This window comes from Chamaea fasciata, unplaced genomic scaffold (genome assembly GCF_029207755.1).
Source record: "Chamaea fasciata isolate MVZ Bird 193981 ecotype frontalis unplaced genomic scaffold, bChaFas1.0.hap1 SCAF_30, whole genome shotgun sequence".
Classification (NCBI taxonomy): Eukaryota; Metazoa; Chordata; class Aves; order Passeriformes; family Sylviidae; genus Chamaea; species Chamaea fasciata.
Genome location: NW_027094115.1, coordinates 2,879,205 through 2,899,679, shown reverse-complemented (window position 1 = coordinate 2,899,679; position 20,475 = coordinate 2,879,205). Strand labels below are relative to the sequence as shown.

The 20,475-nt window shown below is 50.8% G+C and overlaps 1 protein-coding gene across 2 annotated transcripts in view; it reads right to left on the bottom strand.

Moving 5' to 3' along the window:
* Window positions 1–18: 18 nt before the first annotated feature.
* The window catches only part of XPO7 (exportin 7), a 33,338-nt gene continuing 12,881 nt past the window's right edge, over window positions 19–20,475 (bottom strand). Inside the window, exons 12-28 of one of the 2 annotated variants that reach the window (XM_066206280.1) lie at window positions 20,171–20,364; window positions 18,868–18,973; window positions 18,105–18,240; window positions 17,272–17,345; window positions 15,628–15,708; window positions 14,955–15,018; window positions 14,526–14,634; window positions 13,840–13,946; window positions 12,738–12,826; window positions 11,958–12,065; window positions 11,266–11,348; window positions 9,983–10,197; window positions 8,953–9,091; window positions 7,158–7,318; window positions 6,054–6,152; window positions 5,039–5,166; window positions 19–3,449 (exon numbers count right to left, since the gene is read on the bottom strand). In XM_066206280.1, the coding sequence (XP_066062377.1) occupies window positions 3,356–3,449; window positions 5,039–5,166; window positions 6,054–6,152; window positions 7,158–7,318; window positions 8,953–9,091; window positions 9,983–10,197; window positions 11,266–11,348; window positions 11,958–12,065; window positions 12,738–12,826; window positions 13,840–13,946; window positions 14,526–14,634; window positions 14,955–15,018; window positions 15,628–15,708; window positions 17,272–17,345; window positions 18,105–18,240; window positions 18,868–18,973; window positions 20,171–20,364 (1,987 nt within the window). In that variant the 3' untranslated portion in view covers window positions 19–3,355. The remainder of the gene's footprint in view (window positions 3,450–5,038; window positions 5,167–6,053; window positions 6,153–7,157; window positions 7,319–8,952; window positions 9,092–9,982; window positions 10,198–11,265; window positions 11,349–11,957; window positions 12,066–12,737; window positions 12,827–13,839; window positions 13,947–14,525; window positions 14,635–14,954; window positions 15,019–15,627; window positions 15,709–17,271; window positions 17,346–18,104; window positions 18,241–18,867; window positions 18,974–20,170; window positions 20,365–20,475) is intronic. The other variant, XM_066206279.1, reaches the window with a different exon arrangement.

The window sequence follows — 20,475 nt, the reverse complement described above, 5'->3', positions numbered from 1 at the left end:
GGCGCAGGCAGAGGCGCGTCAGTAGAAACCATGGAGTTTTATTTGCAGTCACAATGCTTACACTGTTTGCAGCAAACACCCCGACATCAACCAGCATCTGCTCACGCGGGAAAGGACCCGACACACACGATCGCCAGGGGAGAGGGGGCCGACGACAGCAACGAGGGGACCGAAACCAGCCCCGAAGGGAAGGAAAATCAGCAAGGGGGGAAAAACAAAACAAAAAAACCCCAAAAAAAACCCCAAAAAACAACGAGGGGACCGAAACCAGCCCCGAAGGGAAGGAAAATCAGCAAGGGGGGGAAAAAAAACAAAAAAACCCCAAAAAAACCCCAAAAAACAACGAGGGGACCGAAACCAGCCCCGAAGGGAAGGAAAATCAGCAAGGGGGGAAAAACAAAACAAAAAAAACCCAAAAAAAACCCCAAAAACAACGAGGGGACCGAAACCAGCCCCGAAGGGAAGGAAAATCAGCAAGGGGGGGAAAACAAAACAAAAAAACCCCCAAAAAACCCCAAAAAACAATGAGGGGGACCGAAACCAGCCCCGAAGGGAAGGAAAATCAGCAAGGGGGGGAAAAACAAAACAAAAAAACCCAAAAAACCCCAAAAAACAACGAGGGGACCGAAACCAGCCCCGAAGGGAAGGAAAATCAGCAAGGGGGGAAAAACAAAACAAAAAAACCCCAAAAAAACCCCAAAAACAACGAGGGGACCAAAATCACCCCCGAAGGGAAGGAAAATCAGCAAGGGGGGAAAAACAAAACAAAAAAAACCAAAAAAACCCCAAAAAACAACGAGGGGACCGAAACCAGCCCCGAAGGGAAGGAAAATCAGCAAGGGGGGGAAAAAACCAAAAAAACCCCAAAAAAACCCCAAAAAACAACGAGGGGACCGAAACCAGCCCCGAAGGGAAGGAAAATCAGCAAGGGGGGGAAAAACCAAAAAAACCCCAAAAAAACCCCAAAAAACAACGAGGGGACCAAAATCACCCCCGAAGGGAAGGAAAATAAAGGTGGGAAAAAAAAACAAAACCAAAAAAAACCAATGAGGGAACCAAAAAAAATCCTGAAAGAAAAGAAAAACAAGGGTGGAAAAAAACAAAAATAAACAAAAACGCCCCAAAAAACAACGAGGGAACCAAAACAATCCCCAAAGAAAAGAAAATTAAAACAAGGGTGGAAACAAACAAACAAACAAACAAAAAACCCAAAAAACCGAGAGAACCAAAAAAAATCCCGAAAGAAAATAAAATAAGGGGGAAAAAAAACCCAACAAAAAACAACAAGGGAACCAAAACTCTCGAAAGAAAATAAAGGGGAAAAAACCCTCAATGGAACCAAAAATATCCCAAAATAAAATAAAAAAAAATTTAAAATAAAGGGGAAACAAAACTAAAAAACCCCAATGGAACCAAAATAAAATAAAATTAAAAAGGGGGAAACAAAAATAAAAACCCCAATGGAACCAAAATAAAATAGAATTAGAAAGGGGAAACAACAAAAAAAAACCCCAATGGAGCCAAAATAAAATAGAATTAGAAAGGGGAAACATAAAACCCCCCAATGGAACCAAAATAAAATTTAAAAGGGGAAACAAAAATAAAAAACCCCAATGGAACCAAAATAAAATAGAATTAGAAAGGGGAAAAAAAAAAACCAACCAAACCCCAATGGAACCAAAATAAAATAAAATTGAAAAGGGGAAACAAAAATAAAAAACCCCAATGGAACCAAAATAAAACGAAATTAAAATAGAGGAAAAACAAACAAAAAAAACACAATGGAACCAAAATAAAATAAAATAAAAAGGGGGAAACAAACAAAAAAAAAAACCCCAATGGAACCAAAATAAAATAAAAATTAAAAAGGGGAAACAAAAAAGAATACAACGGAACCAACAAAATCCCAAAAGAAAGATTAAGAGAAAAAACAAAACCCCCAAAACAACGGAACCAAAACAAAAAAAAACACCCCAAAAAATAAAAGCCAAGAGGGGAAAGAAAGAATGAGACGGAAGGAGAAGAGCGTCCGGGGGGAGAGAAGACCGAAGCCCCGAGGGCCCGAGAGCGTTCGCGGTTTTCGGGGCCGAGCTGAGCGGGAGGACGCGCACGACGAGCAGCACGAGGAGCGGGGCCGGGGCTCCCCCGCGCCCCCGGGAGCCGGGATCGCCTTTCCCCGGCGGGGCCGGGCGGGAGCGCGCCCGGGGCCGCCCGCGGCTCCAGCCCCGGCCCGGCGGGACGGCAGGCGGCGAGGGAAGAGCGGAGGGCGCGGGAGGAGGGCGCACGGCGGCGCCGGTGCGGGGCCGCGGCGGCGGGACACCCGCGAGCACGCGCGGCCGGCGCGCTCCCGGCTGCGGGGGGGCTTGTTTTTTTTTTTTTTTTTTTTTTTCCTTTTATTTTATTTTTTTTTTCTCAAGGGGGGGCTTAATAAGAAAAAATATACATTTTGGAATTTTACAATGCCTTTTTTTTTTGTGGTGTTTTTTTTCTTTATTTTTATTATTATTATTATTATTTTTAATTAATTTTTTTTGTCGGTTTTTTTTTTTAAATTTTTTTTTTGTGACTTTTTTTTTTTTTTTTGAAGGTTTTTTTTTTTTTTTTTTGCTCTTTTCTCTCTCTCTCTCTCTCTGGCTTCGTCTCACTAAATAGATCTCTGCACGTTCACACAGCCACCCCCTCGCCCAGTAAAGCTTCAGGCCACGCTTTCCTCACTCGCATTCACCACCCTCACACCAGCACCGGGTGCACCAGGACTCTGTAAAAATTTCAATCACACTTTTGGTTTGGTTTTTTTTTTGTCTTTTTTTTCTTGTTTTGTCGATTTTTTTTTTTGCTATTTGTGTGTTTTTTTTTTTTTTTTTGTGTTTTTTTTTTTTTTTTTGGCTTTTTTTCCGTCTTTTTCTTTATGTGTTTTTTTTTTTTTTTGTCTTTTTTTTTTTAATTTTTTTCTGTCTCTTTTTTTTTTTTTTCTGTTTTTTTTTTCTTGAAACTCAATATAAACCTTGCTCCAAAACGTTATGAAAAAATGTACATTATTTTTGTGTTTTGTTTTTTTTTTCTTTTGTTTGTTTTTATACAAGGCAGGCTTCTCTCGCAGCACAGCGCTTCCACATTCCGGCCAGGGAAGGGAAAACAAAACAAAACAAAAAAAAACCCAAAAAAAACCCCCAAAAAAAAAACTCAAAAGAGAGAGACAACGGAGACAAACCCTTCGGAATTCCTGGATTCTGCCCTTCCCAAAAAAACCACCCAAGAAACCAAAACCACCTGGCCAGGTGAGCTCAGGCCGCTGCTCCCTCCTCGCCGGGGGCTTGGGGAAGGCGCCGGGACGTTCCCTGGGGAGCGGCGGCTGTCAGCTCATCATGTCGTTGCTGTTGACGCCGTAGCTCGAGTTCTTCATGGAATCGTTGACTTCCCTCCGGAACGCCGACAGGTTCTGGGTGAACCTGCGGGAGGCGGCAAGGGGGATGTTCCCGTCACTCCGGCGTTCCGGAATTGCGGCCGGTTGTCCCAGCCGAGGCCCGGTGGGGGTGTCCACGCCGAGGGCGGGGACGCGGAGCTTCCCCCGAAGGGATTGATGTGGACGGGGAATATTCCCAAGGAATTCCTGCCTGGGAGGGGCTGGGGGGTGGAATTCCCAGAGGGAAATCTGCGCTTCCTCCGTCCCTGGAAGGGTTCCAGGGCAGGCTGGACGCACGTGGGACAGCAGAACGTGTCCCTGGGGATATTCCCGTCCCCGGGGATATTCCCGTCCCCGGGGATATTCCCGTCCCCGGGGATATTCCCGTCCCTGTGGATATTCCCGTCCCCGTGGATATTCCCATCCCCGTGGATATTCCCATCCCTGTGGATATTCCCGTCCCCGTGGATATTCCCATCCCCGTGGATATTCCCATCCCCGGGGATATTCCAGCTCCTTCCCAGCCCAGCCGCCAATCCTGCAGGAACACAGCCCTTCCTCTTTTGCCCCGTTTGTTTTCCCAGTTTGGTTTCCTGGTTTTCCCGGTTTGTTTTCCCAGTTTTTTGTTTGTTTTCCCGGTTCTCCCCGTTTGTTTTCCCAGCATTCCCCATTTGTTTTCCTGGCTGGTTTTCCCGTTTTTCTTGGTGGGTTTTCCCTGTTTGTTTTCCCTGTTTGTTTTCCTAGTTTTCCCAGTTTGTATTCCCTGTTTTCCCAGCATTCCCAGTTTGTTTTCCCAGTTTGTTTTCCCAGCATTCCCTGTTTGTTTTCCTGGTTGGTTTTCCCCTGTTTGTTTTCCCGGTGGGTTTTCCCTGTTTTCCCAGTGGGTTTTCCCGGTTTGTTTTCCCTGTTTTCCCGGTGGGTTTTCCCTGTTTTCCCGGTGGGTTTTCCCGGTTTGTTTTCCCTGTTTCTCCTGTTTGTTTTCCCTGTTTGTTTTCCCTGTTTTCCCGGTGGGTTTTCCCTGTTTGTTTTCCCTGTTTTCCCAGTGGGTTTTCCCTGTTTTCCCAGTGGGTTTTCCCTGTTTTCCCGGTGGGTTTTCCCTGTTTGTTTTCCCTGTTTTCCCAGTGGGTTTTCCCTGTTTTCCCGGTGGGTTTTCCCTGTTTGTTTTCCCTGTTTCCCCTGTTTGTTTTCCCTGTTTTCCCGGTGGGTTTTCCCTGTTTGTTTTCCCTGTTTCCCCTGTTTCCCCGGTTTGTTTTCCCTGTTTCCCCTGTTTGTTTCCCCTGTTTGTTTTCCCTGTTTGTTTTCCCTGTTTTCCCTGTTTGTTTTCCCTGTTTCCCCTGTTTGTTTTCCCTGTTTCCCCTGTTTGTTTTCCCTGTTTGTTTTCCCTGTTTCCCCTGTTTGTTTTCCCTGTTTGTTTTCCCTGTTTCCCCTGTTTGTTTTCCCTGTTTCCCCTGTTTGTTTCCCGTTTGTTTTCCCTGTTTGTTTCCCCTGTTTGTTTTCCCTGTTTCCCCTGTTTGTTTTCCCTGTTTGTTTTCCCTGTTTCCCCTGTCTGTTTTCCCTGTTTCCCCTGTCTGTTTTCCCAGCATTCCCGTTTTTTTTCCCCCCCGTTTCTTTCCCCGGCGCGTTTTGGGGGCCGACCTGTCGCGGTTCTTGGTGAGCAGGTTGCGCTCGATGCCCTCCATGAGGTTCTCGAAGCACAGGTGCATGGCCTGCTGCTTCTCGGGGGGCTGGCTGTTCACGATGCTGTTCCGCAGGTCCGAGAAGTACTGCGGGAAGGACGGCAGGGCCCGCCGCAATGGCCGGGGGGATTCGGGATTCGGGACGCAGCCCGGCCCCCTCCCAGCGCCCGGGAGGAGCACGGGGAGTCGCCGGGGTGCTCCGGGCTCTGTGCGGGGCAGGGAGGAGCCCGGGGACACCTCGGCCAAGGGGGGAAATGGGAATTGGGGAGGGGGAAAGGGGGAAAAATGGGGAAACTCGGGGGGAAAATGGGGTTTGGGGAGGGGGAAAATGGGGAAAAAATGGGGTTTGGGGAGGGGAAAGGGGGAAAAATGGGGGTTTGGGAGGGGAAATGGGGAAAAATGGGGGAAAATGGGAAAACTGGGGAGGAAAATGGGGTTTGGAGAGGGGGAAAATGGGGAAAAATGGGGTTTGGGGAGGGGGAAGGGGGGAAATGGGGAAAAATGGGGGGAAATGGAAAAACTGGGGGGGAAAATGGGGACTGGGGGAAAGATTGGGAGGGGAAAGGGGGGAAATGGGGGGAAATGGGAAAACTGGGGAGGGGAAATGGGGTTTGGGGAGGGGAAAGGGGGAAAATGGGGGTTTGGGAGGGGAAATGGGGAAAAATGGGGGGAAAATGAAAAAATTGGGGAGGAAAATGGGGTTTGGGGAGGGGGAAAATGGGAGGAAAACTGGAAAAAAATGGGGAGGAGAACGAGGTTTGTGGGGCATGGAGGGGAAAAACGGGCGTTTGGGAGGAAAAGTGGGATCGGCCAGGGAGAAAATGGGGATTGGGGAGGAAAAAAACGGGGCATCGGGGGAGAAATCTGGGGTTTGTCGGGAAGAAACGGCGGCCTGGGAGGGAAAAGGGGGGAAAAGGGGATTGGGAGGCGAAAGGCGGAAGCGCCCGAGCCGGCGCCGCGGGCTGGCCCTTTACCTTCTCGTTGAGCAGGATGAGGCCCAGCAGGGGCCGCGACATGGACCACTGGTTCCGGCAGTCCTCGAAGATGATGATGTTCAGCACCGTGGAGAGCATCTGCCCGGGCAACGCAGGGTTAACGGCCGCCCCTCCGTCCCACCATCCCAGCCCAGCCCGATCCCGTGGATCCCAGCACAAATCCCATCCCGATCCCGTGGATCCCAGCCCAAATCCCATCCTGATCCCATGGATCCTAGCCCAAATCCCATCCCGATCCCAGCCCAAATCCCATCCCGATCCCGTGGATCCCAGCCCAAATCCCATCCTGAACCCGTGGATCCCAGCCCAAATCCCATCCCATCCCATGGATCCCAGCCCATGGATCCCATCCCATGGATCCCATGGATCCCATCCCTATCCCACGGATCCCATCCCCTGGATCCCAGCCCACGGATCCCATCCCCTGGATCCCAGCCCATGGATCCCATCCCATGGATCCCATCCCCATCCCCTGGATCCCAGCCCACGGATCCCATCCCGCGGATCCCATCCCCTGGATCCCATCCCGCGGATCCCATCCCCTGGATCCCATCCCCTGGATCCCATCCCACGGATCCCATCCCCTGGATCCCATCCCACGGATCCCATCCCCTGGATCCCATCCCACGGATCCCATCCCCTGGATCCCATCCCACGGATCCCATCCCCTGGATCCCATCCCGCGGATCCCATCCCCTGGATCCCATCCCCTGGATCCCATCCCCTGGATCCCATCCCGCGGATCCCATCCCACGGATCCCATCCCGCGGATCCCATCCCCTGGATCCCATCCCCTGGATCCCATCCCGCGGATCCCATCCCGCGGATCCCAGCCCAGCCCCCTGCTGGCCCCGGGCGCTGTGGAGCTCCGGAGCCTCCAGCAGAGATCCCGGGTCAATCTGGGATTCTCCCCGGAGTTTGTTTTTATTTTCGCACTCCCCAGGGGGTTTGTTTTTTCGGGATGGTTTTGTTTTTGGCCCGCCCGGGCGCGGCGTGATTTGTTTCTTTCCCTCTCCCCCGGATTCTCCCGGAGTTTTGCGGACCACCCCCCCCCGGTGAGTTGGGGAGCTCCCGGGGGCCGACCTGCTGGATCATCTCGGGGTGCTGCTGCATGATGTGCAGGAAGCGGTCGCTCTCCTGGGCCAGCGCCGTGGATCTCTTCTTGGTGCTGCGCGAGAGCTGCTTGAACAGGTAGGTGACGATGTGGTCCAGGCACGAGCAGCAGCCCGTGCACACCATGGTGTCTGCGGGACACACAGCCACGGCTCGGCGCGGAGGGATGGGGCTCCGGGGGGGTTATGGGGTGGGGGGGGAAATAGGGGATTGGGGGCGGGGATAATGGGGGTTGGGGGGGAAGAAAATGGGGATTGGGGGGGAAAAAAATGGGGTTTGGGGGGGAATTATGGGGGGTTAGGGGGAATATGGGGGGTTAGGGGGGAATAATGGGGGTTTGGGGGGAAAAATGGGGTTTGGGGGGGAAAAAACGGGGTTTGGGGGGGGAATATGGGGATTGGGGGGGAATAATGGGGGGTTGGGGGGGAAAAAATGGGGTTTGGGGGGGAAATATGGGGGATTGGGGGGGAATAATGGGGGGGTTGGGGGGGAAAAAATGGGGTTTGGGGGGAATATGGGGGGGGGGGGGGGGGGGGGGGGGGGGGGGGGGGGGGGGGGGGGGGGGGGGGGGGGGGGGGGTGGGGGAATAATGGGGGTTTGGGGGGGAAATACGGGGGATTGGGGGGAAAAAAATGGGGTTTGGGGGGAAAAAAATGGGGTTTGGGGGGGAATAATGGGGGTTTGGGGGGGAAAAAATGGGGTTTGGGGGGCAAATATGGGGGGATAGGGGGGAATAATGGGGTTTTGGGGGGGGAATAATGGGGGATTGGGGGGAAAAAATGGGGGATTGGGGGGAAAAAATGGGGGTTTGGGGAAGGGGAATATGGGGGGTTAGGGGGGAATAATGGGGTTTGGGGAATCAAAAATGGGGGTTTGGGGGGGAAATATGGGGGATTGGGGGGGAAAAAATGGGGGTTTGGGGGCGGAATATGGGGGGTTAGGGGGGAATAATGGGGGATTGGGGAGGGAATATGGGGGATATGGGGGGTTGGGGGGGGAAATATGGGATTTGGGGGGGGAATAATGGGGATTGGGGGGAATAATGGGGATTGGGGGGAATAATGGGATTGGGGAAAGAAATTGAGGGTTGGGGGGGGAAATGGGGTTTGGGGGAAATAATGGGGTTTGGGGGGGAATATGGGGGGGTTGGGGAGGAAATGGGGGATTGGGGAATAAAAAATGGGGGTTTGGGGGGGAAATATGGGGGATTGGGGGGGAATATGAGGGGTTTGGGGGGGAAATGGGGATTGGGGAAGAAAATGGGGGTTTGGGGGGAAAAAATTGGGGAGAAATGGGGGGAAAAGGGGAAAAATGGAGGTTTTGGGGAGAAAATGGGAAAAAATGGGGGAAAGGGCAGGAGAGAATGGAGGGGAAAAGAAGGGGGAAGTGGGAGGAAAAGTGGGGAAGAAATGTGGGGCTTTGTGGGAAAAAATGTGGGTAAAATGGGGCAAAAATGGGGGAAAAAATGGGGATTGGGGAAAAATCCCCGGGGGTTTTGGGGGAGGGGCAAAAGTGGGAAGGCGTCCCTGGGATTGGGCCTGGACGGGATTCAAATCCCTTTCCCCCAAACCATTCCCGGACTCCGCCCTCCCCCCACGCCCAGCACTCGTTTCGGGAGGGCTCGGCCACAGCCCCAGCGCTCGCAGCTCTCCCTCTCCCCGGAATCCCACCTTTCCCACGGGAAAAGCGGGATTTTAACCCTCCCCCCCGTCTCCTCCCGGCTGCATCCCGAAGGCCAGGAATGCCGGGGAATGTCGGGAATTACCCAGAGCGGTGAGGCCCTCGGAGATGGAGGACAGGATGTACATGATGACGTGCGGCTCCAGGCTGGCGATGAAGTTCATGTGGTCCTGGGTGAGAACTTCCAGCAGGGAATAGTAGGATTGGCTGAGCTTGGGATAATCCTGGCGGAAAAGCAGGGGGAAAAAAAAAAAAAAATCCGCTTGGAAGGTTTGGGAGGATCAAATCCCGAATCCAAGCCTCTGTGGGTCAGCTGGGATGTGCTGAGGGATCTGCTGGGGAGAGCCAGCCAGGAATCGCAAGCTGGGATGGGATTTCAAATGCATTCCAAGGCAAAATCTGGGAATTATTTACGTGGTTCCTTTCCAACCCAAATCATTCCATGATCCTAGAAATTCCAGGCTGGGATGGGATTTTAAATCCATCCCCACCCAAAATCTGGGAACTGGGATGGGATTTCAAATCCATTCTAAGGCAAAATCTGGGAATTATTTACGTGGTTCCTTTCCAACCCAAATCATTCCATGATCCCAGAAATTCCAGGCTGGGATGGGATTTCAAATCCATCCCCACCCAAAATCTGGGAATTTGGATGGGATTTCAAATCCATTCTGACCCAAAATCTGGGAACTGGGATGGAATTTCAAATTCACCCCAACCCAAAACTGGGGAATTGGGATAGGATTTAAAATCCATTCCAAGCCAAAACCTGGGAATAGCGGTGGAATTTCAAATCCATCCCCACCCAAAATCTGGGAATTTGGATGGAATTTCAAATCCATCCCAACCCAAAATCTGGGAATTTGGATGGGATTTCAAATCCCAAAATCTGGGAATAGTGACGGAATTTCAAATCCATCCCCACCCAAAATCTGGGAACAGTGATGGAATTGCAAATCCATCCCCACCCAAAACCTGGGAATTTGGATGTGATTTCAAATCCTTTCCAGCCAGAATCCGGGAACCGGGACGGGATTTCAAATCCATCCCGTCCCCGCCTCCCCGCCGGCCCTCGCGGCGGCTCCGGGGCGGCATTCCCGGGCAGCGGGGCTCACCAGGAGGTCGCTGTGGGGGATGGAGAGCAGCAGTTTGATGAAGGTCTGCAGCGCGTTGTCCAGCGCGTCGTCGCCGTAGAGCCGGAAGACGCCGAAGTTGACGTAGCTGCCGCTCAGCGCCGCCTTCAGCATGGAGAAGCAGATGGAGATTCCCTTCAGCTTCAGCGCGTACACCTGATCCTTCGGCACCTCGCCCAGCGTCAGGATGCGATTCCCTGCCGGAATTCCCGCTCGGAATCAGCGCCCCGCCAAGGGGTCCCGTCCCGGGAGAAGGCCGGCGTTGGAAAGCCCTAGCGGCCCGACAGCGGGGAGTCGGGATTACAGGTTCGTTCCAAGGCCAACCGTTCCGTGATGCCACGAATTCCAAACCGGGATGGGATTCCGAATCCATTGCCACCCGAAATCGGGGAATTGGGATGGGATTCCAAATCCATTCCAACCTCAACCATTGTGTGATTACATAAATTCCAAACCGGGATGGGATTTTAAATGCATTCCAACCCAAAATCTGGGAACTGGGATGGGATTTCGAATCCATTCCAACATGAACCATTCTGTGATTCCATGAATTCCAAACCGGGATGGGATTCCAAATCCATTGCCACCCGAAATCGGGGAATTGGGATGGGATTCCAAATCCATTGCCACCCGAAATCGGGGAATTGGGATGGGATTCCAAATCCATTGCCACCCGAAATCGGGGAATTGGGATGGGATTCCAAATCCATTCCGACCTCAACCATTGTGTGATTACATAAATTCCAAACCGGGATGGGATTTTAAATGCATTCCAACCCAAAATCTGGGAACTGGGATGGGATTTCGAATCCATTCCAACATGAACCATTCCGTGATTCCATGAATTCCAAACTGGGATGGGATTTCAAATCCATTCCCACCCGAAACCGGGGAATTGGGATGGGATTTCAAATCCATTCCGACCTCAACCATTCCGTGATCCCATGAATTCCAAACCGGGATGGGATTTCAAATCCATTCCAATCCAGAATCTGGGAGTGATTTACACGGTTCCTTTCCAACCCAACCCATTCCACGATCCAATAGATTCCAAAACAGATGAGATTCCAAATCCATTCCCACCCAAAATCTGGGAACTGGGATGGGATTCCAAATCCATTCCGACCTCAACCATTGAGTGATTCCATAAATTCCAAACTGGGATGGGATTCCAAATCCGTTCCCACCCAAACTGTTGAACGCTCTCATGAATTCCAGGCCGGATTTTCCCATGGATGCATCCCCGGCATCCCGGGATCCCTCACCGTAGGTCGTGATCATCTTGCTGGTCTCCCGGAAAAGCAGGATCCCGTTGGGAGAGGAGACGTCGAACTGCAGCCTTTGGGATCTGTGGGGGGAAAAGCAGGGAATGCTCAGAGCCAGGGGCTGGAGCCCCTCGGGGAGAGCTGGGAATTCCAGGGGGAAATTCCGGGGAAAGCTCCGAGCCTCTTCCAGGGCATGAAAGGGGCTCCGGGAGAGCTGGAGAGGGATTTGGGAGAAGGGATGGAGGGACGGGACACAGGGAATGGCTTCCAATGGGGAAAGGGGAAATTGGATGGGATTTTGGGAAGGAATTCCTGGCTGGGAGGGTGGGGAGGAGCTGGGCTGGAATTCCCAGAGAAGCTGTGGCTGCTAAATGGGATTTAAGGGGGGGAAAAAATGGGATTTAGGGGGGAAAAATGGGGATTTCGGGGGGAAAAATGGGATTTAGGGGGGAAAAATGGGATTTCGGGGGGAAAAATGGGATTTAGGGGGGGGAAATGGGGATTTAGGGGGGGAAAAATGGGATTTAGGGGGGAAAAATGGGATTTAGGGGGGAAAAATGGGGTTTAGGGGGGGAAAAAATGGGAATTTGGAGGGCAACAATCAGATTTCAACCCCAGAGGGCTGAAATCAGCTTCAAACCCTTTCCAAGGTGCAGAATTCCACGAAACCCCGGATTTTTGGGAACTCCTACCTGTTGTGGACCAGCTCAGCCATGAGTTTGAGGACGGGCGTGGTGCAGGCGGGGTCGTGGTACCAGAGCTCGATGGCTCTCTGCAGGATGGGCATGTAGGAGGGGTAACTGCCACGGGAATTAAGGAATTCCCAGTTTTTCCAGGTCAAAAATCCCGTGGGAACGGGATATTCCGCCAGCGCAGCAAAGGCAGGGGCGTTCCCAGGGTCACGCTTAAAAATTATTGGGTTGTTTTTAATCCCGGAAAAATTCATCGTCGTGATAAAAATCCCGATGAAATCCAGGATTCAAGGGGGAAAAAAATCCCAAATTTTTTAAAGGGAAATTAGAAGCTAAAAAGGTTTTTTTGGGGGGGAGGACCCAAGAGTAAAATCCCAATTTTTAAAGGAAATCCCAAAGTTTTAAGGCAAACCCGGAACCCCAAAATGGTTTTTTTTTAATGGAAGGAAAGGGAAGGAAAAAAAATCCCAATTTTTTCAGGCAAACCAGAGTTTTTGGGGATGAAGGATGCCAAATCCTATAAATCCAAGGGAAATTCCCGGGGAAATTCAGGAAATTCCCAGGAACTTGGGATTTCTGGAGGCATTCCCCAGGGATGGGTTTAGGATTTTTGGGGATGAAGGACCCGAAATCCTGTAAATTGTAGGGAAATTCCCAGGAAATGGGGACTTCTGGAGGTGTTTTACGGCTCGGAACGAAGGAGGTGAAATCCCATCAAGCCAGGGGGCGTTATTCCCGGGAGCTGGGGTGTCTGGGATTTGGGATGCGGGCTCAGGATACATCCACTCGAAGAGCATCATGAAGCTGCTCTTGGCGTTGAAGGCGAAGGCGATGCCGCGCAGGTCCCGCACCAAACCCACCAGAGTGCGCTGCCGGGGGCAGGAATGCGGCAATTAATCCGGCAACCAACCGCATCAATGGAATCCGTCCAGCCATCCGTCAACCCGTCAACCCATCCGTCAACCCATCCGTCAACCCATCCGTCAACCCATCCGTCAACCCATCCATCAAATCAATCACATCAATGGAATCCGTCCAGCCATCCATCAACTCATCCGTCAACCCATCCATCAACCCATCCAACAATTCATCCATCAAATCAATCACATCAATGGAATCCATCCAGCCATCCATCAACTCATCCATCAGTCAACCAATTAATCCATCAATCCATCCATCCATCAACTCATCCATCAATCAACCAATTAATCCATCAGTCAAATCAATCAATCCATCCATCCATCCGTCAACCCATCCATCAAATCAATCCATCAATCAAGCAATTAATCCATCAAATGCATCAATCCATCTATCAATCAACCCATCAGTTAAACCATCCACCAATTCATCCATCAATCCATCCATCAAATCAAATCAATCAACCCATCAACCCATCTAAACTAATCAATCCATCCCATCAGTTAATCCATCCATCAATCCATCATCCACCCATCAAATCCATCCGTCAATTAAACCATCCCTCCGTCAATCCATCAATTAACCCACCAATCAACCCATCCGCCCATCAATTAACCCATCAATTAAACCATCCACCAATCCATCCACTAATCCATCAGTCAATCCATCCATCAATTAACCCATCAATTAAACCATCCACCAATCCATCCACTAATCCATCAGTCAATCCATCCATCAATTAACCCATCAATTAAACCATCCATCAAATCAATCAATCCATCAATTAACCCATCAGTCAATCCACCCATCCATCCAATCAAATCAATCAATCCATCCAAACTAATCCATCCATCCATCCATCAATCAATCCATCAATCAATCCATCCATCCATCCATCAACCCCCAAATCCCACGGAAAAGATCCCGGAAAAGCTGGAAAACCGGGAATGTTCTCCCCACCGACCTTGGCCTCCTGCTCGTTGAAGGAGTTGGTGCTGAACATCTGAGCCACGGCCTCGAAGGCAGCGGTGAGGGGCAGCATGAACTGCTCGTACTGATCCTCGTCCTCCCCTGGGAAAACAGGGAAAACCGGGAAATCCATGGGAAATCCATGGGAAATCCATGGGAAATCCACGGGAAATCCACGGGAAACCCCCCCCCGGGAACTGCTCGGACTGATCCTCGTCCTCCCCTGGGAAAACAGGGAAAACCGGGAAATCCATGGGAAATCCATGGGAAATCCATGGGAAATCCATGGGAAACCCCCCCCCGGGAACTGCTCGTACTGATCCTCGTCCTCCCCTGGGAAAACAGGGAAATCCATGGGAAATCCATGGGAAATCCATGGGAAATCCATGGGAAAACCCCTGGGAACTGCTCGGACTGATCCTCGTCCTCCCCTGGACCAGGAAACAAACCGGGACAACTGATCCCGAATCTTGGAATGGGAAAATTCCATCTCAAGTCTTGGCGGGCTGGAAAACTTCCTCCCCGTTTGCGTTCTCAGCGCCCAACCCGATTCCCGATTTTCCTTTTCCCCCCTTGGCTTTTCCCACGCCAACACCCTCTCCTGGCGAAGCCACGCCTCCCGAAATCCCAGAACCCAGCTCCCAAACGCGGGAATTCTGCCGGAATTCCCGGGAAAAATACCTAAATCCACCATGAGGAGGCGTCCCAGGGCCGTGTAGAACGTGGTCCGACACCTCATGTCCGTCAGGTTGGATTGGTTGTTGATTCCCAGGAAGGAAAAGTGCTCGCTCTGGCAAAGGAAAATCGGGATGGCTTACATCCCAAAAAATCCTGAAATCCCGACCCGCCGCTGCTCCGAGGCTGGGAATTTCCCAGGAATGAGTCCGGATTCGATGGAGAGCAGAAATCCTTCGGGAATGGGAATCCCAAACCCCAACCCCGCTTCCAAACTGAAGAATTCCAACCCCAAACCCTCCAGAATTCCCCAAAATTCCCGTTTTCCAGAGGCTCCTCCAGCACTGGGGAAACACAGGGAGGCAGCTCCCATTCCAAAGGGTGCCCCGGAGCGGAATTTCCCTGGGAATGAGGGAACGGGGGGGAGGAGCTCACCGTGTGATTGTTCAGCATGAACTGCACGGCGCTGAGCTTCACCAGCTTCCGCACGCTGCTGTACGTGCAGGGCGTCAAGGAAGCAGCGGAATTCCTGGAATTCCCCGGGAAAAACGCTTCCAGGGCCAGGCTGGGAAAAGCGGGATGGCGCCTGGAGTATTCAGGAAGTTGGGAATTTTGGGTGCGTTCCAAGGATAGTCCAAATTGTGGGAATCTCGGCTCGGGGAGACGCCCTGGGGGAAAACTCAGGAATTCCTGGAATTTCTGGAAAATCACTTCCAGGGCCAGGCTGGGAAAACTTCCTGGATTATTCAGGAAGTTGGGAATTCTGTTTTTTCAGGGATAACCCGATTGGTGGGAATCTCGGCTCGGGGAGACGCCCTGGGAGAAAACTCAGGGTTTGGAACTCCTGGAAATTCCCGAAACTCCTGGAATTCCCGGAAAAGCAAAGGACAGACTGGAACCTACCCGCAGATGCTCAACTCCAAAGGAATTCCAATCCACGATAAATAAACAGAAACCAAGTCAACATTCCCCGGCTTTCACCCCGCCCTCCGCTCTCCTCACTCCCAAAAACTCCGGGGGAAAACCGGGAACGTGCGGCAGCTCCCGCTGCAGCAGAACCTCTGGATGCCGGCTCCCAGGGATTTGGGAGCTCTTCCCAAAAGGATATCCGATGGAGAGGTCGTTGAGCAGCTGCAGAGTCTTGGAGGTGATGGGCTCGCAGCGGCCCCAGTACTTCAGGTTGGTGATGCTGGGGAAGGAAAAACAGGGATCGGAGGGATTTTTCCAGGTTTTTTTTTTTTTCCTGGGAATTGGGGCGGAGTTTTTCCAGGTTTTTATCTCCCAGCAGCACGGGCTCTCCCTGGTTCCTCTGAGGCACAAAAAGGGGAATAAAATCACCGGGATCACAGTGGGCCGGAAAAATTCTCCTCTGGAATATCCCGGATTCCACCTGGGATCGGCCGCACTTGGAATTCTGCGGGATTGGCAAAGCCTTGGAATTCCCAAAACTCTCCCTTGCCCTGGCACTGCTGGATTGGTTCCACAAGCCACAGAGGTGGCTGAGAAATGGAGAAAAGAATGGAGAAAAAAATGGAGAAAAGAGTGGAAATAATGGAGAAAAGGATGGAAATAAGGGAGAAAAGAATGGATAAAAATGGATAAAATGATGGATAAAATGATGGATAAAATGATGGATAAAATGATGGATAAAATGATGGATAAAATGATGGATAAAAAAATGGATAAAAATGGATAAAAATGGATAAAAAGATGGATAAAATGATGGATAAAATGATGGATAAAATGATGGATAAAAGAATGGATAAAAGAATGGATAAAAACGGATAAAAGAATGGATAAAAATATGGATAAAATGGATAAAAGAATGGAAATAACAGATAAAAGAATGGATAAAAGAATGGATAAAAATATGGATAAAAGAACGGATAAAAAATGGATAAAAAATGGATAAAATGATGGATAAAAGAATGGATAAAATAGATAAAAGAATGGAAATCATGGATAAAAGAATGAACAAAAAATGGATAAAAGAATGGAAAAAAGAATGGATAAAAATGGGTAAAAAATGAATAAAATGGATAAAAATATGGATAAAATAATGGAAATAATGGATAAAAGAATGGATTAAAAAATGGATAAAAATGGATATAATAATGGATAAAAATAATGGATAAAACGACGGATAAAAAATGGATAAAAAATGGATAAAATGATGGATAAAATGGATAAAAGAATGGATAAAACGATGGATAAAATGATGGATAAAGAACAGGTAAAAGGATGGATAAATTGGATAGAAAAACGGATAAAGCGATGGATCAACTGGATTTAAAAAAGGACCAACTTAACGACAAAAAGATGAAATAAAGGAGAAAATGATGCACAAAAATGGGTAAAAATGGATTTAAAACGAATAAAATGGATTAAAAATTTGATCAAAGGAATAAAAAATGGATTAAAAATGGGATAAAAAATTAATAAATTTTTTAAAAATAAGTAATTTTAAATCCATTTAATAAAACGGATAAAAAATGACTAAAACGGCAAAAAGAACGGATCCGATTCCAGGTCGGATGCGGAGCTTTGAGCTCCCTTCCCACACGGAATGTGTGCCGGGAACGGCCCCTCCCCGCCTCCGGAATTTCGGGAAAAAATTCCATTCCCCAGGAGCTTTTCTTGTGGTGAAATCCGCGGGATTTTTGTGGGATTTGGAAAACTCCAGGGGTTTTTTTTTTTTTAGGCAATGCCTCCGAATTCCGGGAAATCCTTGGAATTCTGCCGGAACACTCACATCTTCCCGATGAAGACGCTCAGCACCATGGTCTCGTCGTTGAGCCCCAGCACCTCGGAGAGCCTCCGGTACAGCTGCCCAAAAAAAAACCCCAAAAAAACCATGGAAAAAAGGCTTCCAAAGCGGCAGGAAAACTGGGAATTATCCCGAGAAATCTGCTCTTCCCTCTGGGGGAGAAGGGGATGCTGTGGGGTTTTCCCAGGTGTGGTTTGGGTCCATCCAATCCATCCCAATCCTGATTTTTTTCCTGGTTTTTTTCCTCTTTTTTTTTAGGGTCCTAGCAGCATCACTAAAGAAGGTTTTCCCAGGAAAATTCCCCCCCAAAAAACGGGATCTAAGTGATCCGCCTCCAAAGCCAGCCAGGATTCCAGTGGATTCCTCTGGAATCCTCAGCAGTTCCCAAATCCCAGTGAAGGGATTCCATCCCAATCCAATTTCTCCTCCAGGAAGGAACAGAACCCAATCCTGGAGCAACATTCCCAATTTTTTTTTTTTTCCGACGGAAAAAGGGATTTTACATCCCAACCCACAGGGACAAATCCCTTGGGATGAAGGGAATTCGGATTTATTTCCATTTTAAAACCAGGGAGAAGCAGCTCAGGGGGGTGTTTGAGGTGAAAAAAAACCCAAAATTGGGAAAAACCAAATCCAGGTCTCCAACTCCCGATATTCCCAAGCCGCCTCAGCGTCTGGAGAGTCAAAACTTGGGAATAAACGGAGGAATCACAAAAACCGGGATTGACTTCCGGGTGAGACGAGGAGAAATCACTGAAGGGATGACGCAAGGCTTGTTTTCCGGCGGGAAAGGGAGGAATTCCCGGGATTTCCCTCACCTTGGAAGACTTCTGCACCTGATCCCCGATGTAAATCTTGCGGAACTGCTCGAAGAAGCTCAGCATGGCCAATTCCAGCTTCTCATTCCCGGCCTGAGCCAGCCGGGAATCCGTCAGGTTCATCAGCTGCAGCACCCTGGGGAAAACGTGGGGAAAAATGGGAACAGGGGAGAACAATTCCCTTTTCCCGGCTTTCCCGCTGGATTCACAATCCCGAGAATCCAGTTAATGACATGGGAAAATCCGACCTTTCCAAACCCAACGTTCCCAATGATTGCCAGCATTTCCGAGCCAAGTATTCCCGATAATTCCCAACGTTCCCAAGTCCGACATTCCCGAATTAATAATTAATGACCAATTCCCTTTTCCTGCTCTTTCCCCTCCGCTCTTCACCGACACCCGAATTCCCACGGGATTTCCAATCCCCAAAAATCCGGGCAACGACGTCGCGCAATCCGACCTTTCCCAGCCCAGTATTCCAAACCGCTCCCGACAGTCCCGAACCAATAATAATTAATATTTAATATTACTAATAACTAATGATTAACGATCGATAATTGATGACCAATTCCCTTTTCCCTGCTCTTTCTCCCCCCGCCAAGCCCAAGCCCGACTCCCTCTGGCCACCAGCGGCGCCGCCTCCCTCCATCCCTTTCCAGCCGCACTTCCCGCCGGAAGCAGAGCTGGGCAAAAAATCGCGGGAGCGGCGCTTTGGCCGGAATTCGCCGGGATTTCGGCCGGGATTCCCCCGGGATGGCCCCACCTGCACACCAGCTCGCCGTCCATGGCGTCCTGCTCGTCGGTGCTGGCGAAGGAGACGCGGCCGCCGATGACGGCGCCGATGATGTACACCAGCCACGTCAGGCGCCCTGGGGACACACGGGGGACACCGGGCGACGCCGGGGGACGCTGGCACGCGCCAAAGGGACGCCCGGGGAGCGGGATGTTCCCCGGATTGCCCCGGTCCCGCCTGGGGGATGGGCCGCGGGGGGGGGGGAGGGCAGGGCTTCCCTCAGGAGAGGGAAGGGCACGGGTACGGCTCAGGGCAGGGAAAAGAGGGATTTGGGATTGATGGGGTGGGATTTGGGATGGGATTTGGGATGGGATTTGGGATGGGATTTGGGATGGGATTGATGGGATGGGATTTGGGATGGGATTGATGGGATTTGGGATGGGATTGATGGGATTTGGGATGGGATTTGGGATGGGATTGATGGGATTTGGGATGGGATTTGGGATGGGATTTGGGATGGGATTTGGGATGGGATTTGGGATGGGATTTGGGATGGGATTTGGGATGGGATTGATGGGATTTGGGATGGGATTTGGGATGGGATTGATGGGATTTGGGATGGGATTGATGGGATTTGGGATGGGATTGATGGGATGGGATTTGGGATGGGATTGATGGGATTTGGGATGGGATTGATGGGATTTGGGATGGGATTTGGGATGGGATTGATGGGATGGGATTTGGGATGGGATTGATGGGATTTGGGATGGGATTGATGGGATTTGGGATGGGATTGATGGGATTTGGGATGGGATTTGGGATGGGATTTGGGATGGGATTTGGGATGGGATTTGGGATGGGATTGATGGGATTTGGGATGGGATTGATGGGATTTGGGATGGGATTGATGGGATTTGGGATGGGATTGATGGGATTTGGGATGGGATTTGGGATGGGATTGATGGGATTTGGGATGGGATTGATGGGATTTGGGATGGGATTTGGGATGGGATTTGGGATGGGATTTGGGATGGGATTTGGGATGGGATTGATGGGATTTGGGATGGGATTTGGGATGGGATTTGGGATGGGATTTGGGATGGGATTTGGGATGGGATTTGGGATGGGATATGGGCTGGGATCCACGGGATCTGGGCCGGGATCCACAGGATCCGGGCTGGGATCTGGGCCGTTCCCGCAGACAAACGCCGCCATCCCTCCCCTCCCCAGGGAGCAGCCCGGGCCGGGGCGGAGCCCTTCCCGCGGGAATCCCGGGCCGACCATTCCCGCGGGAATCCCGGGCCGACCATTCCCGCGGGAATCCCGGGCTGACCTTCCTGCACGGCCAGGTCCATGGGGCTGGCGCTGGCGCTCTGCAGCAGCTCCTGGTAGGACTGCGCCGACTGGTCGAAGAGCTGCACCAGCAGCGCGCACGTCTTCTCGTACTCGCAGCGCCCGATGGTGGACAGCTGGTCCAGCTGCTGCTGCACCAGCCCCGTGTCCTCCAGAGGGTCCTCCAGGCCATCCCTGCGGGAAAACAGCCGGAAAAATGCGTCCAGGCAGTCTCAGCAGCTCCAAATCCCCATTCCTCCCCCCAAAATCCCATTTTTCCCCCTAAATCCCATTTTTCCCCCCCTA